We start from the raw sequence: 21,912 nt of genomic DNA on the forward strand, positions 1-21,912 counted from the left end.
GTGCCGAAACACTAGGGTCCCCGGGTGGGCTTCGGCAGGAGGCGAGGGCAGAGCCAGTCACCTTCCCGAGCGCGGTGACGTGGTGTCCTGTCCTCGCCGGGGAAGTTGCACAAGGAAAGGGCTGCCGCAGCCCCCTGCCTGGTGCTGGTCCCGGGGCAGACCCCGACCCTCCTGGGCCCAGCAGCCTGGCCATGCCAGACGAAGGATCCCTGCGCTGGCCAAGGCCAATGCGCTCTGCAGAGCAAGGGACCGGTGCCAGCCTGAAACTGGTCCAGCAGCAGCATGGCAGCACCGTGGGACAGATGGATAGCAGGAGTGGGGGCATCACAGATGGGAGCAGGGGCATCACAGGTCTAGGAGCGTCACGGTGCCACGGGTGGGTTCCTTCTGTTACCGAAATCTCGGAATGAAGAACTTATCGACACCAATGTGATGTAGATAAGCAGACACTTCTTTATTGACGGCCGGGTGCGTGAGCGAGTCCTCTCACGATCAACGCACGCCAGGTGCCAAAATCAGATTCCATATATAGAACTTATTCATACATATTCATTAAGTATTCATAAATAACCATGATATTTCCCATAAATCATTAACATATTCTCCTCCTATATCCGATTCTGCACAGTAGAGCTTAGAAAGGTCTAGAAATGGCTCTGGGGTACGATTTGGGTAGGTGGTGTATGAGTCGGTGGTCGCGATCTCCCCCTGCCGGAATTACCTTTTACTAAAGTTCACAGTTCCTTGGCAGGTAACGACAAGCTGTTCCAGTCGACTCCCCCCAGTTCCCATTAATCCTACATTCTGACATCTCAATATACTTTCTATATACAGAAGACTAGTTAGACACAAAGAAACCTTTCAAACCCTAAATTATTACTTACGTTTCAACAATGATTCCAGCCCATTCTTCTGGCCTTAGTACAAAATGTACAAAGGGTCTCACAACTGCTTTTACTAAATAATCATAACTTTCTTCAAAATATATTTTTATCCTCCTATATTTCTATTCTATAAAATAACTCTATAAAATCAGATAATCAAACAAATAAAATCAATTGATCTTAACTTTTTAACAATCCGACAACACTTCAGCCACCCCCCGAGCACAGGAGGGGTGAGCGCTGCTGTGCTCAGCGCCACTGACCCAGCTGGCAGAGATGCACCCCAGCCGCCCATGGGCTGCACTTTACTGGCAGCCATGTGTCCTGCTGGGAACGGCGGCGGGTGTGAAAGGCAGCAGAGAGGTGCTGGGGCCCAGCCTGGCCTCAGCCGAGCCTGGGGCCGTGGGCGGATGGTGCTGTGTTGGGGTGCAGGGTGCAGGTTGTGGGGCGTAGGGTGTGGGTTTCAGGTTGTGGAGTGCATGGTGTGGGTTTTGGGGTGCAGGATGGGCACTGTGGGTGCACACGGTGGGTTGTAAGGTGTGAGGTGCAGGCTGCAGGCTGCAGGTTGCAAGGTGTGGGATGCAGGGTGGGGGTTGTGGGGTGCAGGGTGCGAGCTGAAGGGTTTAGGGTGTGGGATGCAGGATGTGGGGTGCAAGATGCAGGGTGCAGGGTGGGGGTGCACATGGGGGCTGTGGCGTGCCGCATGCAGGAGCACTAGATGGCACACTCGCCCCACGCACAGCACCGCAGCGCTGCGCATGGATGCGGCCGGTGCTGAGCCCTGCGCAGACCCCAGGGCCCACGGGCCAGTACCCGCAGCACGGCCAGGCCCAGGAGGGCTGCGGGTGTGACCGCGGGCCTGGCTGCGTCCAGGGCACCGAGCCGCAGTCTCCGTCCCTCGCCCTGCGCCTGGGCCTGCCCCGTGGCACGGTGGCACGGGGGCGCAGAGGCTTCCCCCCCGGGGCAGCCCGGGGAGCAGGTGCTGAGCAAACGGCCCCAAATGGCGGCATCGGCGGGGCAGCCCCTGGGTGGCCGCTGCCCGTGACCGAGCTGCCAGGCCTGGCCGGCTCTGCGCGGTGTGACCCCCGTGAGGCGGGCACAGGCCAGGGGGTGCCGCGGGCTCGGGGGGCTGCAGGCTGTGCCGCCGGCCCAGCTTTGTCCCCACCAGGCCGGGTGCTCGGCCGAGGCAGGCTCGAGGGGGCCACCTGCCTCAGGCGTCTGCAGCTCGGGCCACCGGGAGCCTGTGGCTTCGCAGCAGGCCCAGCTCGGCCCGCGCTGGCCCAGGCCGTGCCCCCGGCGCCGGGCACAGGCCTCCCCTGGCTGCGCAGGGCACCGACCCCGCGCCCCCCGCGCCCCCCGCGCCCCCCGCGGCCGCCGGCGCTGCGCAGGCACCCGCCAGGGCGCGAAGGGGTTAAGGCGCCTGAATCCGGCCTGCGGGGAAGGCGCAGCCCCCCGCTCACATCTGGACTCAATAAGGGCTGAGGCCGGAGCATTCCTGAGCGCTGAGGTGGCGGCAGCACTCCGAGGCCATGGGGCCCTGGCGCTGCCTGCTCCTCCTGCCGCTCCTGGCCGGGGCCCTGCGCGCCCAGCAGCAGCAGTTCATGGAGTACGTGGAGCGGCGCCTCAGCCTCCTGGAGGTAGGGCCGGCCGCGCTGACCCGCTTGGCCGCGAGCAGAGCGGAGCTGCCGTGGGGACCCCGGCCCAGCGTGAGCGTGGCGGCAGCCCCGTGGGGCTGGTGGATCGCGGCAGCGGGGCCACCGTGGGTCTGGGAACACCGCCGGTCCGGTGGTGTCTGCTCCCAGGGCTTGCGGGTCCCGCTGAAGCAAGATGACCATCGCGGGTCAGGGAGCATCAGGGGTGTCAGGGTGTGGGGTGTGGCAGGATGGGACCGGAGCGAGAAGCAGCAGGATTGCAGCGCCTGTGGCTCCGGGTCCCACAGCCACACGTGGGCGGTGGGATGGCTGCTGTGGATGGGCCGTGAAGTGTGGAGAGGTCTCCCTCAGTGTCCCCTTGGCCACCCCAGGAGAGGATCTCACAGTGGCATGACCAGAGCAGCCGCTACTCCGCAGAGCTGCGGGACTTCAAGAACCAGGTACTGGGAATGCTTGAGACAGCGGAGAAGGAGCGGGAGACAATGCGGTCGGAGGCAGAGAGCGCAGCGGTGCGTGTGGACCGACTGGAGCGTGAAGTGGACTACCTGGAAACGCAGAACCCCGCACCGCCCTGCGTGGAGGTAGATGAGACACTGATGGAGAAGCAAGTGGCCACGGCCAAGCAGAGGAAGAACGAGAAATACACCAAGCTGACAGGTGAGGGGCTGCCGTGGCTCCCTGGGGAGGTGGTCCTGGGTGCGGGTTAGCCTGGGAATTCCCACCCCACCCAGGTCCAAGTCTGCCCCGGCCACGCACCGTGGCATTACGTCCCAGCAGGGCTTCTCTCAGGTGTCTCTGGCACAAAATCCTGCATCCCCACAGCTGCCAGAGCTTTGGGCTTCACCAAAGCCCTTGGGGCAGGGACTGGGTGACGGTAGCCTTCCCTGCCCGTGACACCGTGTGTCACACAAGGGGACTTCTTGATGCCACCAGGGTCTGCACTGCAAACTCCGCAAGTTTTCAAGGCAGTTGCCAGGGGGCTGGGGTGGGACACAGTGGGACCTGTGGGACCCTGGCGTGCGGTGAGAGCGGTGCCCACTGCAGGGCTGGGTGGTTCCCAGGCTTTCACACCTGCCCCACTCTTGCAGACTGCAGCGACACCATTGCCAGTGTCAGAGCCATGAAGATCCTGAAGCGTTTCGGCAGCACCTCAGGGCTCTGGACCAAAGATGCTGCGGGGAACTCTGAGAAGATCTATGTCTTTGACGGCACTGCCAATGACACTGTGTACGTCTTCCCCCGCATGCGGGAGTTCACCCTCTTCTCCGCCACCCGCAAGGCTGCCCGCATCAAGCTTCCCTACCCCTGGGTGGGCACCGGGCACCTTGTCTATGATGGGCACCTCTACTACATCCGCCAGCAGGGCCCCTTCCAGGTGATCAAGTTCAACCTGGCCAACAAGACAGTCGTGGACAGCTCGGTGTTCCCAGCCGAGGAGCAGATCCCTGTCTTTGGGCTCTCCCCCTTCACCTACATCGAGGTGGCGGCGGATGAGGAGGGGCTCTGGGCCATCTACGCCACCAAGGAGGACGAGAAGAACATATGCCTGGCCAAGCTGGACCCCACCTCGCTGGACATCGAACAGATGTGGGACACACCGTGCCCACGGGAGAACGCTGAGGGTGCCTTTGTGGTGTGTGGGGCACTGCATGTGGTCTACAACACTCGCCTGCCCAGCCGCTCCCGTGTGCAGTGTGTCTTTGATGTCAGTGGCACGCTGTCCCCCGAGGACGCCTCCCTCGTCTACTTCCCCAAGCGCTATGGCTCCCACTCCAGCATGAAGTACAGTCCCCGGGAGAGGCAGGTCTATGCCTGGGATGACGGCTACCAGATCATCTACCGCATGGAGATGAAGAAGAAGCTGGAGGTCTGAGGGGCCACAGCAGGGCACCCCCGCATGTCTGGTCACCCTGCCCAGGCAAGTGCAGCCCTGGCCATCTCACCCCACGGGGCACAGCTGGCCCTGGCATGGGATGGCATCTCTCCCCTTCTCCCACCACTGCGAAATGGTGAAATGCTGGACCCCCATGCCTGGCAACCCTCCACCCACCAGCACCAAGCATCCCTGGCCAGGACCACCCTGCAGAAACCAGGACTAATTTAATGAAATATTCTTCTTTGTGATATAATGAATAAATACTATGCAGCGAGCTGCAGACACCTGCTTGGGGGAGCATGGGGCACTGGGGCCAGGCTGCCAGAGCTGTGGGCTCCACGTTGCCCCAGAGTCACCCCAAAAGACACTTCCCAAGGGTGGGGTGTCCGTGCAGGGCTGGCCAGAGCAGCGAGCACAGGCAGCTGCTTGGGCTGGGGGGCTGGGTTGGGGGATTGGGCAGGGGCCTTGGGCAGGGATTTATTTTGGAGCATTGGGGAAGGGTTTTGGCCAGAGCTTTGGGCAGGGATTTAGGCTGGGACTTTGAGCAGGCTCCTGCTGCAGCAAGGGGACCCTCTGTGCCTCGCCAGGGCTGGCCTGTTTTGCATGTACAAAACTGCGAGCAAAATCCCTTAATCTGAGAGAACAACTGGAGATTTTCCTCGCATGCCAGGGAGGCATCCCAGCCAGCAGGCACCAGATGTTGCTGATTTGCCCAGTTAATTTCTAATGAAGCACAGTTCTTGTCCCCCTGCAGCCGCAGGATTGCCACAAACACTTTATGTAAGGCCCTGGGTCCCCCCAAGACTCTTCCCATCCCTGTTTCACCAGTGCTGAGTCCCTGCAGGGACCCATGGCAGCGGCGCCACAGAGGGGATGGGGCAGTGCAGGGCCAGTGCTGGGAGCCCCTCGGGATGGCACTGCCAAGGCTCAAGACCCCCGTCCCCGAGGCAGAGGCTGGTACTGTGACAGGCACCTGCTGGGCACAGACACAGCCCCACCTGGCCACCACACCATGTCCTTCCTGTCCCTGCCATGTGACCCAGCAGCAACTGTTCCACATGCTGCCACTTGCACCACAGCCCTGGGAGGTGCAGGATGTGGCCCATTGCTGGGCAGAGATGCAGTGGGCCCCCTGAGAAACCTGGATTTGCTGTGATTTGTCCCTGTCACAGTGACCTGAGAGCGCAGAGGATGATTTATGAGGTGTTTATGTGTGGTTAAACATCCCTTTTTCCTATCAGAGACTAATTCTGGGGACAAACGTTGAAGACATGAGGCTGTGAGGGGTTCTGGCCAGGCAAGGATTGCACCCTGCCGGTGCCAGCTCAGGGCCCCCGTCCCAGGCGAGAGGCCACAGAGCTACTCAGACACCCAGGGGAGGCGCTGGCCCTGGGGGAGCACTGCTGCCAAGCACCTGGGGGGCTCCCGGGGTCACCAGCCCTCCCAGAGCCACAGCATGGCCGTGCCACCCTGGTGTTGCCCTAAAGCCAGGCACTCGGCATCCCCCTGTGCCCATCTCGAGGGAAGCTGTCCTGCGATGTGGAGGTATCTTAGTATTTGCTTCAAGTTCTCCTGTATTACAATTAAAATATCTTTTGGTTGCATAAGAAAAACGTTTAAATATGGACTTTGACTGTAATTGGATGGTGCTGAAAGTTCAACACAGTGCAAGTCAAGCAGAGACTCCCTTCAAGTGGGAAGGACTATGTGAACTGTCAAGTTAATTTATAGCTCTTTTCAAGATCAATAACTGCAGTAACAGAAATATAATTTTCAGAAATTGCACAGTTGTAAATAATTACGCCAATGATTTCTCTAGCTTGAATTAAAATTGATGGGGCAGTAATGATTCGGCACCATAAACCATCTCCTAACCTGAAACAAGTCCTGCAAAGTCTGACACTCGCTCCCTGGGACAGCAGTGCTCACCCTGGCGTGAGCGGGACAGGGTCCAGCTGCTGGCAGCAGTTGCCAGAGTCCTGCTTGTGCTGATCATCGCGTGCTCATCAAGTATTTTAGTCTCTTTAGAAAATTTGCCTCCTGAGGCTTCGTCTTGGCACGGCAGGAGGGGCAGGCGGGCGGCGTGGCAGGGCGGGTGGCCAGGGCCGCGGCTGAGGGGACAGCCAGGAGCGGCCGCGCAGGTCACCCTGTCCGAGCGGCGCCCGCGCCCCTGCGGGGGGCCGAGACGCCGCTGCCACCCGCTGCCAGGGATCTGCTCGTGGAGCAGAAGGAAAACGGATCTCCCTGCACGGGCTGCCCGAGCGGTGCGGTCCCCCGCTCGCACCCCCGTGAGGGTCCCTCGCTGGACCCCCGAACGGTGCCGCCTGTGCCGGCGGGGATGTCCCGTGGGGGCGCGTGGCCGCGGCCGGCCGGCCCCTCTCCTCCGGGACGCGGTCAGGAGCACGGGAAGGCGCAGCCCTGCGGGGGGCAGAGCCCCGACGTGACCAGCGCCTGCAGTGACCACATGCTGGTGGGATTTGTTTTGTACAAACGCTTTGGGAATGAGAAGCAAAACGGAAAACGAACTGCACTGCCTGATGGGGCTGTGAGGCGCAGCACTTACCTCGCACTCCGCATCTTCAAAGCGCTTCAAGAAACATCAACTAATTAATGCCTGGAATAGCCCCCGTAAAGCAGAACGGCATTATCCTCGTTTGCCGACAAACACTTTGACAAAAATCACGAGTTTGATCATTAGAAGTGGTTCAGCCGAGATGGCTGGCGGCAGCTGGGGCCAAGAGCGGCGGCTGCCCCGCCGTGGCCCCGCAGGGCCACGCGAACCGCGGCGAGCCCCCGGCCCCCCGGCCGCTGCCCTCCCCGGGAGGGTGACTGCAGCCCGGGTGCGGGCGGCGGGACCGGCCCTGCGCTGCCCCCAGGATGAGGTCGGCCCCGCCCGGCACCCCCTCGTCCCGCTGGCGACGAGCCCCCGCCACCACCCGGCTGGGCAGACGGCACGGGCTGCCTGAGCCGCTCTCAGCCCACGGAAGAGAAGGTTGTTCACCAGAGAGAACAGCAGCAGAGATTCAGGTTTTATTTACAGTTTTTCAGTTTAGGTTTAGGGTTTTATTTACCATTTGTATTTACTGTGGAGTGGAAACACTCCCCCACCTGCTGGGGGCTCCTGCCCCGATCCCCTCCGGCCACCTCACCACGCACCGCGCGGGTGTTGCTGCTGGCAAAGGTGGGAGTTCGTCTCCTGCTAGGGCTTATTGATTCCTTTTTTTCTTGTTTAAGTATTTATCAACCCCATTAGGAGAAAGCAAAGGTTGTGCCACAGCTGGTAGGATTGTCGGGATCCCAAGTGCCCTAATTAGTGCTAATTGCTCCCACCAGCCCCACCTGCTGTGCTGCCCAGCCAGCCCCTCCGCCGTGGGAGCGGCGGGATGCAGGGACCCCTGGCGGGGCTGCCCCAAGCCCCTCTGCCCCTGTGGAAATGTGTTTTTTTGTCAGTTTTGATGCTGTTCCCGGTTGCTCTGCGCAGCTCCGGCGCCGGAGCTGCCCCGGTCTCTGCCCTCCCAGCCGCTCCCGCTGAGCTGTCAGATTTTCAGGACAGCTCAGCCTTGACTTCAAGGTGGCTGAGACCCCCACCGCGTCCCCAGCTCAGCCCTGGGCAGGTTCCCTGCAGCCGCTGCGGACAGCCAGGCCCTCTCCCCACAGCAGGCTGATAAAAATCCTCATTGCCAAGCCCTTGGCTCTGTTCAGCCAGGTGACAGAGGTGGCTCTGGGACAAGGGCTGGCCCTTCCCCATGTCCCCCCGCTGCCTGTGGGCTCGTGGCCCTGTGCCCTGACCCGCGCTGGGCAGCGGGCGGGGGAGTCCCGCAGCAGCAGCAGCAGCGCTTTGCAGCAGCATTATCGCTTTCCGTAGCAAGGGGTTAGTGGAAAATATGCTAATATGACTGCTCCAGCGGAGTGGCTGCTTTCCTTGTGAGTCCACGGCTTCTTGTGCTTTAATTGCCAAATATTTTATCTCCTTAAAGAAGAGTCTCTGTAAGTAATAACCCCTTTCATCTCCGCTCCTCTTGAAAAATACTTCTCTTTAGAAGGCAATCTGGTAAATTGAGAAGTTATGTTAGCAGCAAGAAAGAGAAAGCAAGATCTTCTGGCTAATATCCCCCCCTTTGTCTAATTCTCAAGGATATTGGTTTTTTTTCCTCCCTGACTCTTTTCCAGCTCACAGGAGCTATTGATAAAGTGAAATGTACTATTAGGAGCAAGGGAGCTAAAAAGCAGACAACTTAAGTGTATTATAAAGATGCTATTGTATTGAAACAAGGGATGGAGGGATAATTTCTCCATTTAACACCTTCCTAATGGCTGGTTGGCAAGAATAATCACAGGCTTTTAACTTCAAATAGGTATTCCTGCCCACGTAACATCTGCTTGAGGTCTAACTCATCACACATGAATTGGGAGGCAACAAAGCGCTCTACCCAGGACTTGGCAGCAGAAGTGGGAGGACACTGGAGCCTGGGATGGTCTCGGATGTGCTCAGAGGGACGCAGAATGGCAGCAGCTTGCTTGTGGTCCTTTGCACAATGAAAATGTAGAAGCAGCAAAACCAAATTCACCAGAAATATTCGCTTGGAGCTTTGTTGCAGAGAGGGAGAGCTCAGGCCTGTGGCTTGGTGTTGGTGTGGGCTGGAGCTAAATCCAGCTCTGCCGAGCATGGCCAGCAGCTGGCCAGATGTGCTGACAGTGAGGACAACGGGCTGTTGCTTTCTGAAATCGATAGTCTCCTTCCACTGAAAGTGGGATCTTCTGATTAATACCAGGGATTTAGAAGTGTGTGCTTAATCAGAGCTCTGTGCTACTTCTGATTTTCACATCGTCGGTGATCTCAGGGACCTACAAGGCAGTTTTGTGGCATCAGGGACAGGCGAGCCCCAGGAGTGGGGGTGCAGTGGGGCGTCTGCAGAGGGTGCTGGGGGAGGCTTTCCTGGGATGCTTGTCCAGCCGGAGGGATGTCCCTTGCCTGCAGTGTGGCTGAGCCCTGGATGGTCCAACCAGGGGTGCTCAGCCTGGCTGGGGAGTGTCCCTGGGGGTCCCCTCACCCACAGCTGTTTCTGCCTGGGGGAGATGCTGATGCTGAGATTTGAGGATGAGCACATCAGGCCATAGCTGCGTTTGGCTGCGTTCAGTCTACCCCCACTTCCCCCAGTGCTGCTTCTCCTCCTCAAACACCAAACGTGGCTCCTGCTGTACCCTTGGCAGCATGGAGCTGCACCTTGTCCCTTGTGCTGCCCACTGCCAGCCCCCCAGAACCACCACAGCACTCGCACCTCCTCTCTCTCTCTGCTCTCTCCTCTCTCGCACGCTCTCTCACTGCTGCATGTGCTGTGCTGGAGGAGGCGTGCTGCAGCTCTAAGGGATAGAAACAAAAATTTCTTTTAGAAAGGTGGATGTTGCAGAATGGTAGGGTCCCTGCAGAGCTGGTTACCCACCTGGCCCAGCCCACCTGAATGCTGGAGGTGCTGGGGTGCCCGCTCCTTCCTTTCCTCTTGACAGGAAGATTAAAAATAAAGCGTCTGAATTTGGAGCTCATGACCCTCTCAGAGGAGCTGTTGTTTGTGACACACACAGAGTGTCGTCATTTTCTGGACAGTTTCATTTGTGATCAGAATTTGCAGTTATTTCAGTACTTTGGTCAAGATGGGTTCCTCCGTGGGCACCGCTCCCTTTTGTGATAACGTATCCGTCTCCAGCCACAAGGATAGCACTGACATGAGGAAGACCCATGCAGGCAGCTCACACCATCCCAGGGATTTCACGCATCCTGTAGTCTACATGATTTCACTCAGATTTTCTTTGAGGTGTTATTACTACTAATGCTATTATCATGAAAGTTGTTTCCTGAGGACCGAAAAAAATACTAGCTCAGCTATTCAGCTAAGCAGTTCTTTAATTTCTTTCCTCTCTGAAAAATCAGCTCCCCAGAGCCTTTCTGGAACAGATCCGAGTTTTCTACTTAATACATCCTCCTGAGGCAAAAATGCTGAAGGATGCAGCGATTCCATCTGTGCAAAGGAGGGCTTGGGTTTCCCTCCCCAGTGCTTTGCCCCAGCACTGGCTGCAGGTTGGGGATTGTGGGCCAGCTCCAAGAAACATGAGATAAAGTTGTGTTTGTCTTTGCCTCCAGCTCCCTCACCCCTAGCTGAGGCTCAGTGAATCAGAGAACCATTTAGGCTGGAAAAGACCTTTAAGATCCGACTGTTAACCCAGCGCTGCCAGCTCCACCATCAATGGCAAAAAAAATTTCTTATCAATGATAAGAAAATAATAACAAGTAAAGAATAACCGATGTTTTTATACCTGCCTGTGGAGAGGTTGTAAATCTGTCCAGTTCTTCCACAAAGCAGAACATCTTTAAACTGATTTCTGACATTACGGTTAAAAGGCTGGCAGTAAACACCACCAAACCCCCAGGTTTTTTCTTGGTCCAAATATCTTATACACCAAATCCTCCATAGCAGGAGAGTCTTTATAAGCCAAACTACTCTAAGAAACTGAAAATATGTACACCAAGAGGGATAAAGGTCTGGAGAAATACAGAGTGGTTCTGACTACAAGCAGCAACTCACACTTGTGAAGAGATGAGCTGACGTATCCCATGAAACCCAAACACCAGATTGTCAGGAGAGCTTCCAAATCATACAGAACTGTGAAAGCAACTTCAACTAGGAAAAATTCATCATATTATCTCTTGAAATTTTCTCCTTTGTAGTAGTTACTAGCAGCAGCACTCACACCTACAGCCACCATGTTTAGTATGGACATCTGGAAACCAATGACCTGACCATTCGCCACAGACATGCAGGAGCTGTGCCCTGAGAGTTAGTCACATCAACAGGCACAAGCTGCCAACCTCCAGCAGCACCTTCCTGAAACACCTGGCTGGTGGCAGTTGAAGCAGCACTGCTCCGGGACCCCCACCGTTTGGGGTGTCCAGCCCCCCCCTCTTCCCACCAGCCGTCTGGGGCAGGATGCGCGGTGCTGGCAGAGGCACGTGCCTTGTTCTGCCCAAGGTCTCTGGCAGAGCCAGCACCCACAGCTGCACCCGCGACATGAGGATGTGGGACCCCGTGGGGGGCTGGAGCAGCTGCCCTCACAGCGCAGCACCCCTGGCAGTGCTCATGCAGAGACAGTGTCCTGCTGTGGCAGGTGGTTGACAACCTGGAGGGAGATATAACCATGGTAACTGTGATTATTATGGAAAATTGCTGCCATTACTACAGAGGTAGGGTCAAAACAAACAGAAATTACCAATTTTTTTGTTTCTAATAAAATAGAGAAGTGTATTATTGACTCAGTAATTGCTCAGTTAAATGGATTTCTTCAAAATTACCTACTAACCCTTGTAAATTAAACCCATGCAAAGATTAGCATTCCATGGAATTGCTCAGGCAAAGAAAAATGAAAGCACTGATTAAATCCACCAGGCAAAGCCACTGGAGGAGCGTCTGTCCGAGGAGACCAGATGTCTGGCACAGAGGTGCAGCGTGCAGAGGGGCAGTCAGCCCATCGTGCTACAGGGACTGGTGTGCTGAGGGACTGACTGCACTAGAGCATCTGCAGCAGTGCAGGTGGGTGCTTGGTGCAGCCATTCCCAGTGGTGCCCGTAGTGCCGGTGCTGCTGCGGGGTCCTTCTCCAGACCCGCCTGTGAGAGGCCACAGACATGCATGTCCCTGGTGTGTCCCCATTTCTGATCCCAGAGGGCACTTGGTGGTCCCAAGTCCACCAACACTGATCTGTCAGTCCCCCAAAGCAACATGCCTCACTCTTCGTCCCTTGCCAAGAAGCAAGCTTAATAGCTCTTAATTCAAGCTATAAACGTTCTGTGGCTGTAGAGACATTTTAGTGTTGATTTAGAGCAACGGTGTTTTTCAGATTACCCAGCCCCGGGATGGCAGAGGATGACCAGGGCTCTGAGTGAACAGAGATGAAGTGCTGCGGCAGGGAGGGCAAGGTGGCAGCAGGACAGAGCCCCCCACCAGGCAGCGGTGGTGGCCACGGGCAGCAGGAGCCCACCAGCCAGTCATGCACTGGGCAGGGGTCCCGCAGGAATGGGGTAGTAGCAGCAGCGATGACAGGCAAACTCTGAATGGGAAAGCAAGGTTTTTAACACATGCCACTAAGGGGATAATGAGAACAAAGGAATAAATGTTAATCCATCGACTAATTTGCAATGGAAATCCAGTCCCTGACCTCCAGGTAACTGCTCCTCGCCAAATGTTGGAGTCCAGTCCATGACTTTTACGGTCCTTCCCGTCTTTTAGTTTTCATTCCCTTTTAACCCAAAATCCGCTTCAAGCCTTGCAGCCTGGAGGACACCTAAGAGCCAAACACGAAGGCCACAGACCAGTGCTGTGCTTTGTAACTGGCTCCTGCGGAAGATTACTCCTCACGGCTTTGCTCTAAATTGTCAGTTTTTCCTTGACTGCAGTTTTTCAGGAAAGCAGGGGTTTAAATGGAAACCAGTTTTCCCCGACTGCGCCACCTCTGATGTCAGCATCATCTGCCATCTCCTGCTTCCTTCCATTCCCAATCCTCAGAAACTGAAACTGTTCAGCTTGTTACAGAAAAAATGAAGAAAGAGATATAATTTAATCAAGAGACATCAGTACCAATAAACCCCATGAAATGTTGCGCAGCTGGGGCGCAGTGTCGCCGCACCATGTATTGACTGTGCGGTACCCCTCGTGCTGTGCAGCTGTAAGGAGGCAAGCCAGGCAACTACATGCCACTGATTTGCATTGCTGGCTCTTCCATTTTCCCCTTCATTGCAACAGCCCCTTTCATAGGTTTAGAGGAACATGAAATTTTAGAAAAGAATTGTTTTCATTGCATCATCAACTCTGTTCCTGCTGCTGTGAGCTCTCACTTTGGGAATGACGTTAGATGCTCTTAGCGCTGCAGCAGCGTCCCCAGGAACCCCAGGGGCAGCACAGCCCTCGCCAGCGGCATTGCCTCGGGGGGATGAGCTTGGGGGGACCCTCTCCCACACCAGCACGAGCCCATTTATCTGGAAAACAAACACAACATCAGTTCCTGTTTGCACGGTGCTGTGCGGGGCCTTCGCGATACTCTTCCTGTTGAGACTGCAGGCGGGAGCAGCGCCGCCGTCCCACCGGGTGAGCCGGGCCCCGCGCGGCCCCGCACGCCCGTCGCAGACGCGGGTTGCAGCGGGGCTCGCACCCAGGCGCGGGGCGGGCGGGCGCCGTGCGGGGAAGCGGCGGCGCGTGCGCGCGGTGTCGTACGCAGCCGGGTCCGCGCGCAGGGCCGGTCCCCGCCGCCGCGCGTGCTCCCGGCCGGCGGCCCCGCACCGAGCAGCCGGGTCCCCGCATCCACGCCGGCCCGGGGACACACGCTGCCTCCGCGCTGCGGGCGCCGGGGCTGCCGCGTCGGAGGGAGGGGGCAGGGGGCTCCGCAGCGCTGCAGAACTCTCGCAGCACGCAGCGATTAGAGGCTCATTAGGCAAAGCTGAGGTCCTGCAGCAGGCGGAGAGCCCCTGCTGGTCTCTTTAACTGTTCTGCCCTGGAAAAACGGCATCGATGCGCGTCCGGTGGGTGGGGGCCGCAGACCTGCTCGAGGGGGTTTGCGCTGTGGCTACCGGGGGGGTGGGGGGGGTCCTGCGGCGCCGGAGCAGCCCTGTGGGGTCAAAGCCCCCGGCGGGCTGAGGCAGAGAGCGGGGCTGCCGGAGCAGGGAGGGGGAGACTTGGTGGAGCATCCATGGCTGGGGACTGAGGGGCTGGAGGGGTCGGTAGGGTGGTCTTGGGTGTCAGGAGGAAATCAGTGGAGCAATGAGCAAAATCCTCCTTCGTTTATGTAAGCTATCCAAGAGTAACGCCAGAAAATGGACTTCATTTTTAAATTAATTACTGCTCATCCACTCTGCCCCTCATGGCAGCAAACAAGCCTTCATCTCCTAAAGCAATCTGGGGTGGAGAGGAGTGTGCAGTTGTAATGGGAGATTAGAAGAAAGTCTTCTACTTTGGAAGCAACTAACAATGCAGAAAGTATTTACAGCTGTGAATTTGATGACTGGGTCGCATTTCCCAGTCACAGCTCTGCTATGGGATGTCTCTCTGCCTGCCAGGGGCCCAGCAGTGCCTCTGACACTGCTGCCCCTGCGACAGCCGATGTCCCACAACCCCCAGGCTGCTACACTCCCCACCACCACAGGACCCCTCCTTGGGGGTGCAGCACTGTGCCCCGCACCCGGTCCAAGCCCACGGTGGGGCTGTGGGGCCGGCAGGTCCCGACGGTTCCACCAGTGCCGGGAAGGACTGTGAGGATCTCAGCAGGCTGGCACCACGGACAGGAAAATGCTGCTCTGGGGTTGGGGCAGCTTTCGCTCCTAATCATATTTTTGCCGGTTATTTCTGATGCTGCAGGTTACCGTGTCTGCACTTGGCTTTGGGCCCGGCTGTTGCCATGGCAACAGAAAGTGCGCTGGATTTGCCTTGACCCATTCTAAGGTACTTTATTAGTTTTAATGAACTGCATTTTTAATAGAAGCCTACACTGGATTTTTGAAATATGTGCTTTAAATTCCATGTTTTTAATTACAAATTACATGGGAACATAAGATACATAATTATATTTGCGTGACTAATGCACTGTCTTAAAAAAACCCATATATATATACAAAGCTGTAAAATATAATTACAAATTATCTTCGAGAAAAATCCAGGGAAAAAAACCCCAACATTTCTTGAACATTCAAGTAACTTTGCTGCTGAAGGCTGACTGCAGAGGCTTGTGCAGGTAAGCCTCTGGCATTTGGACAAAAAGATTCAAATTTTCTAAGCCTGGCCATCTGCAAAGAGGAGCAAAACTGCACTTCTCCCAGGCTCATCTGAGCACTGGCCTCTTGGCAGCCTTGATTTTGGGGTGATGCTCACCCCGCCAAAAAAGCAGGCTATGTTACCTTTTATTGCAAAATGAAGACTAGTTTTCTTTGGTGGTTTTTTTTTTTTTTTTTTTTTTTTCTGTGGGGGCATTAAAAAAAACAAACAACAAACCATCAGCGCAAAATTAAAAAAACCCAACACCTCTTCCCTGTCTGTTTGGAGTGACCAAGCGCTGAGTGTATTCGCATGCACCATGAGATCTTTGGTCCAAGACAAGTATCTCGGGACTGCGTCCTCCCTGAGGGCATGAGCAGCTCCACTGTGACTGGTGCCGCTCCTCAGACATCGGCCAAAAGCCTGCCCTGTGTGGGATGCCCACCATGCTGAAGCAGGCATGACCCAGGTTTCCTGGACCACTGGGACCGGTGGCAGCTGGAGCTGGTGCAGGACGACCACCGCTCGGGGCTGGGGGTATGCCCTGGCAGCAGCTGTGTAAGCAGAGATCAAAGACAGTAAAGCAATTGGGTTTATGCATCTAGGAGCTGTGACTCCGTATAAATGACAGAGCTTCCAGTCCCAGGGAGTTCATCCTTGCATGATGCATTATAACCAGTAATTAGATTCCTGACCCAGCATTTAAATAAGTGCACAACTATACCGACATATATAATCTTACTGGCAGGAAGAATGGTCAGGGCCCTGGGGGGAGAAAACCTCCAGCAAAATGAGATGGAGAAGTCTGGCATTGCTAGATTAGAGACACAATTAAGAGGGCAAATACTGAAAGTAGAAAAAATAAAGAACAAACAGAGAACTGAGATAAGGATCTCAAGGAATGGGGCTGCACTTTTCTCAAATGAACTATAATTTTCTTTTTAATTTATTACTGCATAAATGAAGACAAAAGTATCCAGACTGAAGATACTTGGACTAAAGACTAAAGCAGGATTGGTACATGTATGGGACTGAGTATATGTTATTACATACTCTTTATAGGCTACTCAAGAATTACGTGTAAATAAAAGGTTTTGAAAGAAATACAATAGAATTTAAAACAAAACACACAAAGCTGCTCCTGCTAGAGAGTTTCTGCTGAGCCCGTGGCAGGCACAGGTCAGCTCGAGCTGCCCACTTGCCCAGGAGCCCACGTCTGCTGCTGCCGAGTCACCCTTGGAGTGGCCAGTGCTGTCACCGTGGGAGGCAACCACTGGGTGAGCAGGAACAGTGAGTATCCCAAGTACCCCCCGTGCCTGTCCTGTGTGCCTGTCCTGTTCACCACTGCCAGCGTCCCAGTGGCTCCAGTGAGGCTGCACGGTGGTAAGGGATTTGTGATCCAGAGTCCAAACACCCCAGGCTGTCAGTCCTTCCCTCTGGCTCCTGGCATCCATGGGGAGTCTGTGAGTCTTGCCCAAATTTGTACAAAAACTTCCTATATAATAAGCGATCCCCAGCTGTAAAAGGTGGGGACACAGGGCCATCCTTAATATGGCAGTTGTGACACACGCATTCAAGCATCAGTACTGAGTTTAAATTTATTTGTGAGGGTTTTTTTTTCCTAAGATAATTACAGAGCATTTATTTATTTATTTCTTAAAACCCTATGAATCCCCGGTTGTTTTCTTCATCACTGTTTATTTTATTTGCCTACCTGTGAGTAGCATTCCATAGTTGGAAATTAAAGGTTGCTTTTGGAGAATAACTCTAGATTGTTATCACAGATTCTTCTCTTTGCCAAACCATGCATCACTGATGTATGAAAAAAAAATAATCACACAACAATGTAATCAGCCTGGAAACCCATATCAGAGAAGAGCCTGTGTATGCTCCTCAACTGAAAAGGCAAATATATTTAAAGGTTCCCCTCCTGCAGCGACACAGGGCTCCCAGCTGGCGGGGAGGGTGGGGGGGGACACGGCTGGTGCGAGCTGCAGGCAGTGCTTCCCTGGTGCCAGCAGCGATGCCAAGTAAGCCGTCTGAGGCACGCCAGGGAAGGCTTGGGGTGCAGCTTTGGACTGAACCCTGCTCAGGGCAGTGCAGCTGTCCTGCCGCCTCTCAGCACCTGCTGACCTGGGCCGTTTGCTTGGCAGCGCAGAACAGCCCATTCCATCCTGGCAACACCTCTGCCAGGGACAGTGCTTGGGATTTGCTTGAAAACGCAGCTCTGTGCCAGGAGCAGGAGAGGTGAAGGCTTTTCGGAGACGCCGGAGGAGATGAAGGCTTTTTGGAGACGCCGGAGGAGGTGAAGGCTTTTCGGAGACGCCGGTAGCTGCTGCTGATGTCCCCAGCGGCACAGCTTAGGGGCAGTTTGCTGAGCACCTGCCTGATACAGTGAATGTTCGGAGGCTGTGGGACTGTTCAAGGGGGGATGCTGGAGAGATGATTCATTCCAGCCTTTGCTGCTGGTGAGCACCAGTCCCAGCACTGGGATGCGGTGCTCAGTGCTTGGGTTCAACAGCAGAAGCCCTGCAACCCTCGGGGCGCCGCAGGGCAGCCGCGGGCACTGTGCGCTGCTGTGTGGGCTTCTCGGGCGCACAGGGCAACAGCTGCCTCCCCAAGCAAGGGGTCTGTTCAGAGCCCCCCGCTGGTGCTGGGACTAGGGGATTCCTGCTGCTGTGGGAGCTGTGACATGGCCATGGCCATCACCCGGGGGGGAACAATCCCTCCTTTCCCATCCCAGCTTCCTTCACAGCACGAAGAACAAAGTTTCACCATGGCTGAAGTCACTTTCCTTAGGCATTTTTAACTTCTTAGTTAAAACTCACTTAGGCATTTTTTTCCTCATCTACCAAGTTATTTTGTTCTCCAGTCGGTGGGAGAGCACTTGGCTGGGACAGTTGCTACAAGTTGACCCCTTGTAACGAGCAGTGCAGTGGACCCCTGCAACGCCCCTCCTCCCTGTGTCCCCATCATTAAACCAGCAGTCGCTGTGGCAGCCCTGACCTCAGTGTCTCTTTTCCTGCAGTCAGCCATTGTTCTACAAAATTGGAAACTGAGACTAAAACTAAAAAGGGGTGGGGAAAAGAACCCAAGGTCTGGGAATGCTCATGTGTTTTTATTTTGCTTGCAGTACTCAAAATAAAATAGACTACTCATTTGTGGCTGCTTGCAGGCTTTGCAAAGTGCCCAGCAGGCACTAAGGGGTCTGCGAGCGTCTCCTTCCCTGGCTGGCCACGTGGCCAGCAGCCGTGCACCAGGAGGTGCCTCCGGCCACCCAGCATGGCTCCCACGCACGCTGCCACCGGCTTGGCACGGCACAGCGGGCCCTGCACAGCTGCCTGGTTCCACGCCAGAGGGAGGGCAGCAGGCAGCCTCCCCGGCCAGGGAAATTCACCTCTGCAGAAGTTCCAAAGGGGTGCGAGTCCCACGATGGCATCTCCCATGGGATGTGGGCCTGTGGTGGTCTGCCTTATTTTGCTTGGTAATAATTTAAACCTCTCTGGGGGTTACGATTATACAGTTAAGAGCAGCATGGAAAGTGAGGAGCAAGAAAGCAATTTAGCTAATCCTGGGATGGCACTTGTGCTAAACTCGGCTCCTTTTCAGAGTTATAATCCCTCTCTAGATGAAAGGGAAATATTTGCACTTGTATGGCATATCTTGTTTCCATTAGTGTGACCAATCTTCTCGAGTGGCTGTGCCGAGGCAACGATCAACACACAATGGTTTGATTATCCTGTCACCGAGGGATGTGGCAAAATCTCAGCATTTAAAATATAAGTGTAGGGGGTTTGAGCCATCGAGGCATGGGTGTTAGTCACTAGCGTGAGATCCAGTTTTCAAGCAATGCGAGTGACAGCCAGTATTGAGTGGAAATTGATTATCTGTGTGAAGCAAGGATTAAAAATAGAAGCTTTGTGTCAAATCCCACGTATGTTTTGACTAAATCCAACATAACAAGAAGAATGGATAAAAGACAGAGATTATACAGAGAACACCAAAACCCAAGAAGCCAAGATTAAAGAAGAAAAGGATTTGAGTGGGTTAGTGCAATCTATGATTGTCAAGTGCCATCCTTGCATCCAGCTGGGTCTGCGGCAGCTTCTCCTGGGTAAGCCTTGCCTTACGGGTACTTTGATTTGCAGACCTGCAAGGGGCCCTTCCAGCTTGTGGCATTGAAGACCTGCGGCTCAGTGCAGCCCAGGTCAAGGTTCAGGGGGCTTGCAGTCAGTTTTTGAACCATCCACCCCTGTAAGTCAATGATTTTGAACAGTTAGAACTCTTTCCTATAGTAAGACCTGGAACATTCCCAGAAAGGACGGGTGTCCCAAAAAGGGGTGCCCTCAACCATGTCCCTTAGTAAAAGTCTACAGTGCTCTTTATCATGCAAAGCTAATGCAGTTTTACTACCTTTTTATTTCAGTGAAGTGTACGTGCTTGATATATATATTTTTCTGCTGTGACTAGTGCTCAGCAGTTCCCGGGGGTGGGTGGGGTGGGGTGTGTGCGTTGCTGTCCCAGGGCAACCAAGACCTGCAGAGTCTATGGCTGAAGGAGCCTCTGCTCCGTGTCTTGCAGCCGGCCCCTGCAGTGCCTCACACCACGTGGGGGGCTGGTGTGGCCACGTTTTATAGCATCTGCTGTGGTTACTGTAACTGTCCAAAATCACATAACTACAAGAGGAAATATTTCACCACGCGAGGCAAGTCTTACAAATAAAATAATTTTATTGAGTTTCTGCTTCTACAGCATGTGGCACATAAAGAGAATTAAGACATAAGGTGTGATGAGAAAACATGTATTTATCCTTCACTGAACAAAGGATTCGTCTTACCCAGAAAAACAACGCAAACAAATACCCTTCTCTGCTAGTCATGATGTTCAGTGAAGGCTGATGCTGTGACATTTAGGAACGTGGAAACTGAAGTTGACCTGAAGATCATGGCCTATGCGTGCAGTTCCACTAACCTGATGTGAGGAGAAATGGCTGCCTTGCTAGCAAGTCTCGTTTTAACTCAAAACCAAAATATTTGCATTTACTTAATTTAATTACAGTGGAACAAACAACACTAATGTACTTATTAACTCAGAGAAAAATCCACAATGAGAAAGTGTCCAAAATCTGCAGCTGTCTGATAAAGATCAGCTGATTTAGCTGCATTTGCAAAGCTAGTACTTGGGATGTTATAACTTCATTTTTGGCCTCTGCAGCCAAGAGACCAGCAAAGTTTCTTTTTTTTTTTTTTTTTTTTTTCCAAAACTTGATCCTCCTCCAGGGTTTGGGCCTTAGAAACTTTTTTCAGTAAGGATGTGCTGATAGTTCAAGGAAAAACTTTTGAAGTTTTTTTTAGTATTGGTTGTGTTTCTATATTCCCCTTTACCCTTTTGTTCCATCTTTATTACTAAGGTGATATAAGAAATAAAGATCTAGTGTTCATGCAAGGAGGTCACCTGTTTCTGTAACGTCTTTCCCTCTGTACATCTGGGCCCCATTCGTGGCAGCGCAGTTCTCTCCACTGCACTCCAGGCGACGTGGCGATGTACAGGGGGGTAAGCAGCAGGTACAAAGGGGTCTTCAAGAAACCGTTCATGCAAGTAGCTCTAGGGAGACTTCAAATACAGGGAAAAAAACCCAGTTCCCCCCCCCTGAGGAATCAACGGCATTTTTTATATATGACAAAAGGAATTTGGGATACACACTGCACAAACTGCTAACAGCTCATGAACACCTCTACAAGAACAGGAATCCCGTGAACACGCTGCTGGGTTTGGGCTGACCACAAGAGTAAAGAGCTGCTGGCAGATCAGAAGTCTCTCATGCCTGTTGCTGCTGCTTTTCCAAGCAGGCACAGCCCGGGCAGCAGGGCCGGTCCGCATGTCCCCTCTCCTGGCCACCTAGGCTGTCTGTAGACATTCAGAGCATCTTTGCACTTTTCCAGCCTCTGTACACACTAAAAACTATTTTACATGTTAGTTTACAGACCTAACTTCCAGCTCATGTCTCAGGCCACCTTCTTCCTCTGGAAACAGATCCATACGGTAAAAGCCACAAAAAAAATCACCTTGGGAGACGTATTAGACAAAGACATATTTGACCACAAAACGGGTTTCTGCCTTTACTTACGCGGGAACAACTAGACTGGAAAGTCTCTCTGCTGCCACTGCCACTCAGCAACAAATTACTGAGACTGTAGGCCAAGTGCAAAAATAACTTGGTTTAGTCCCACCTCGCTGGCCGCGCTTGGGATCACGGTGTGGGTGGTGGTTTAGGTGAGGGACAGGAGCCCTGGCTGTCAAAGCTCGCTGCCCGGCCTTGCCACTGGTGGGAGAAAAAAGAAAGAACGTCTCAGCAAATGGGAGAGATTATTTGAAATTCATGTCCCCTTACGGCATTGCCTGTCTCCTGTTCCACAGTTTTCTCATCTGCCTTACAGCTTGTTTCAACTTATTGAACGCCTGCGTTTAACCACTCAGGAAGAATTACTGAACAATTTACTTTATTGCTTTGTAAATCAATTCACAATCATGAAGAGTGCTCACAAAAAAGGAAAAATAATCGGTGTCTGGGTGTGCTATGAAGACAAAGTTTGCTCTCAGTTCGGCTTTCTGCTGTTTCCTGGTTTCATGCTGTTGCCTTTTTGTTTTAGAAATACTGCCTAATTGCAAATTACTCAAGTCTTTCCAGTCTGGTAATTTTACTCCACAGAAACTA

The 21,912-nt window shown here is 54.1% G+C and overlaps 2 protein-coding genes across 2 annotated transcripts in view; one reads left to right on the forward strand and one right to left on the reverse strand.

Annotated features, from left to right (window-relative positions):
- The first annotated feature begins 2,292 nt into the window (after positions 1-2,292).
- OLFML3 (olfactomedin like 3) lies at positions 2,293-4,692 on the forward strand. The gene is made up of 3 exons (XM_005230303.3): positions 2,293-2,521; positions 2,908-3,193; positions 3,625-4,692. Exons 1-3 carry the CDS (start codon positions 2,414-2,416, stop codon positions 4,407-4,409), a joined length of 1,179 nt encoding a protein of 392 aa, XP_005230360.1. The 5' UTR covers positions 2,293-2,413; the 3' UTR covers positions 4,410-4,692.
- Positions 4,693-19,909: 15,217 nt separating this feature from the next.
- SYT6 (synaptotagmin 6) overlaps positions 19,910-21,912 on the reverse strand; it is a 39,534-nt gene continuing 37,531 nt past the window's right edge. The window contains exon 7 of the mRNA XM_005230302.4: positions 19,910-21,519. Coding sequence (XP_005230359.1) covers positions 21,448-21,519 — 72 coding nt within the window. The 3' untranslated portion in view covers positions 19,910-21,447. The remainder of the gene's footprint in view (positions 21,520-21,912) is intronic.

Source organism: Falco peregrinus, chromosome 16 (genome assembly GCF_023634155.1).
Source record: "Falco peregrinus isolate bFalPer1 chromosome 16, bFalPer1.pri, whole genome shotgun sequence".
Taxonomy (NCBI): domain Eukaryota; kingdom Metazoa; phylum Chordata; class Aves; order Falconiformes; family Falconidae; genus Falco; species Falco peregrinus.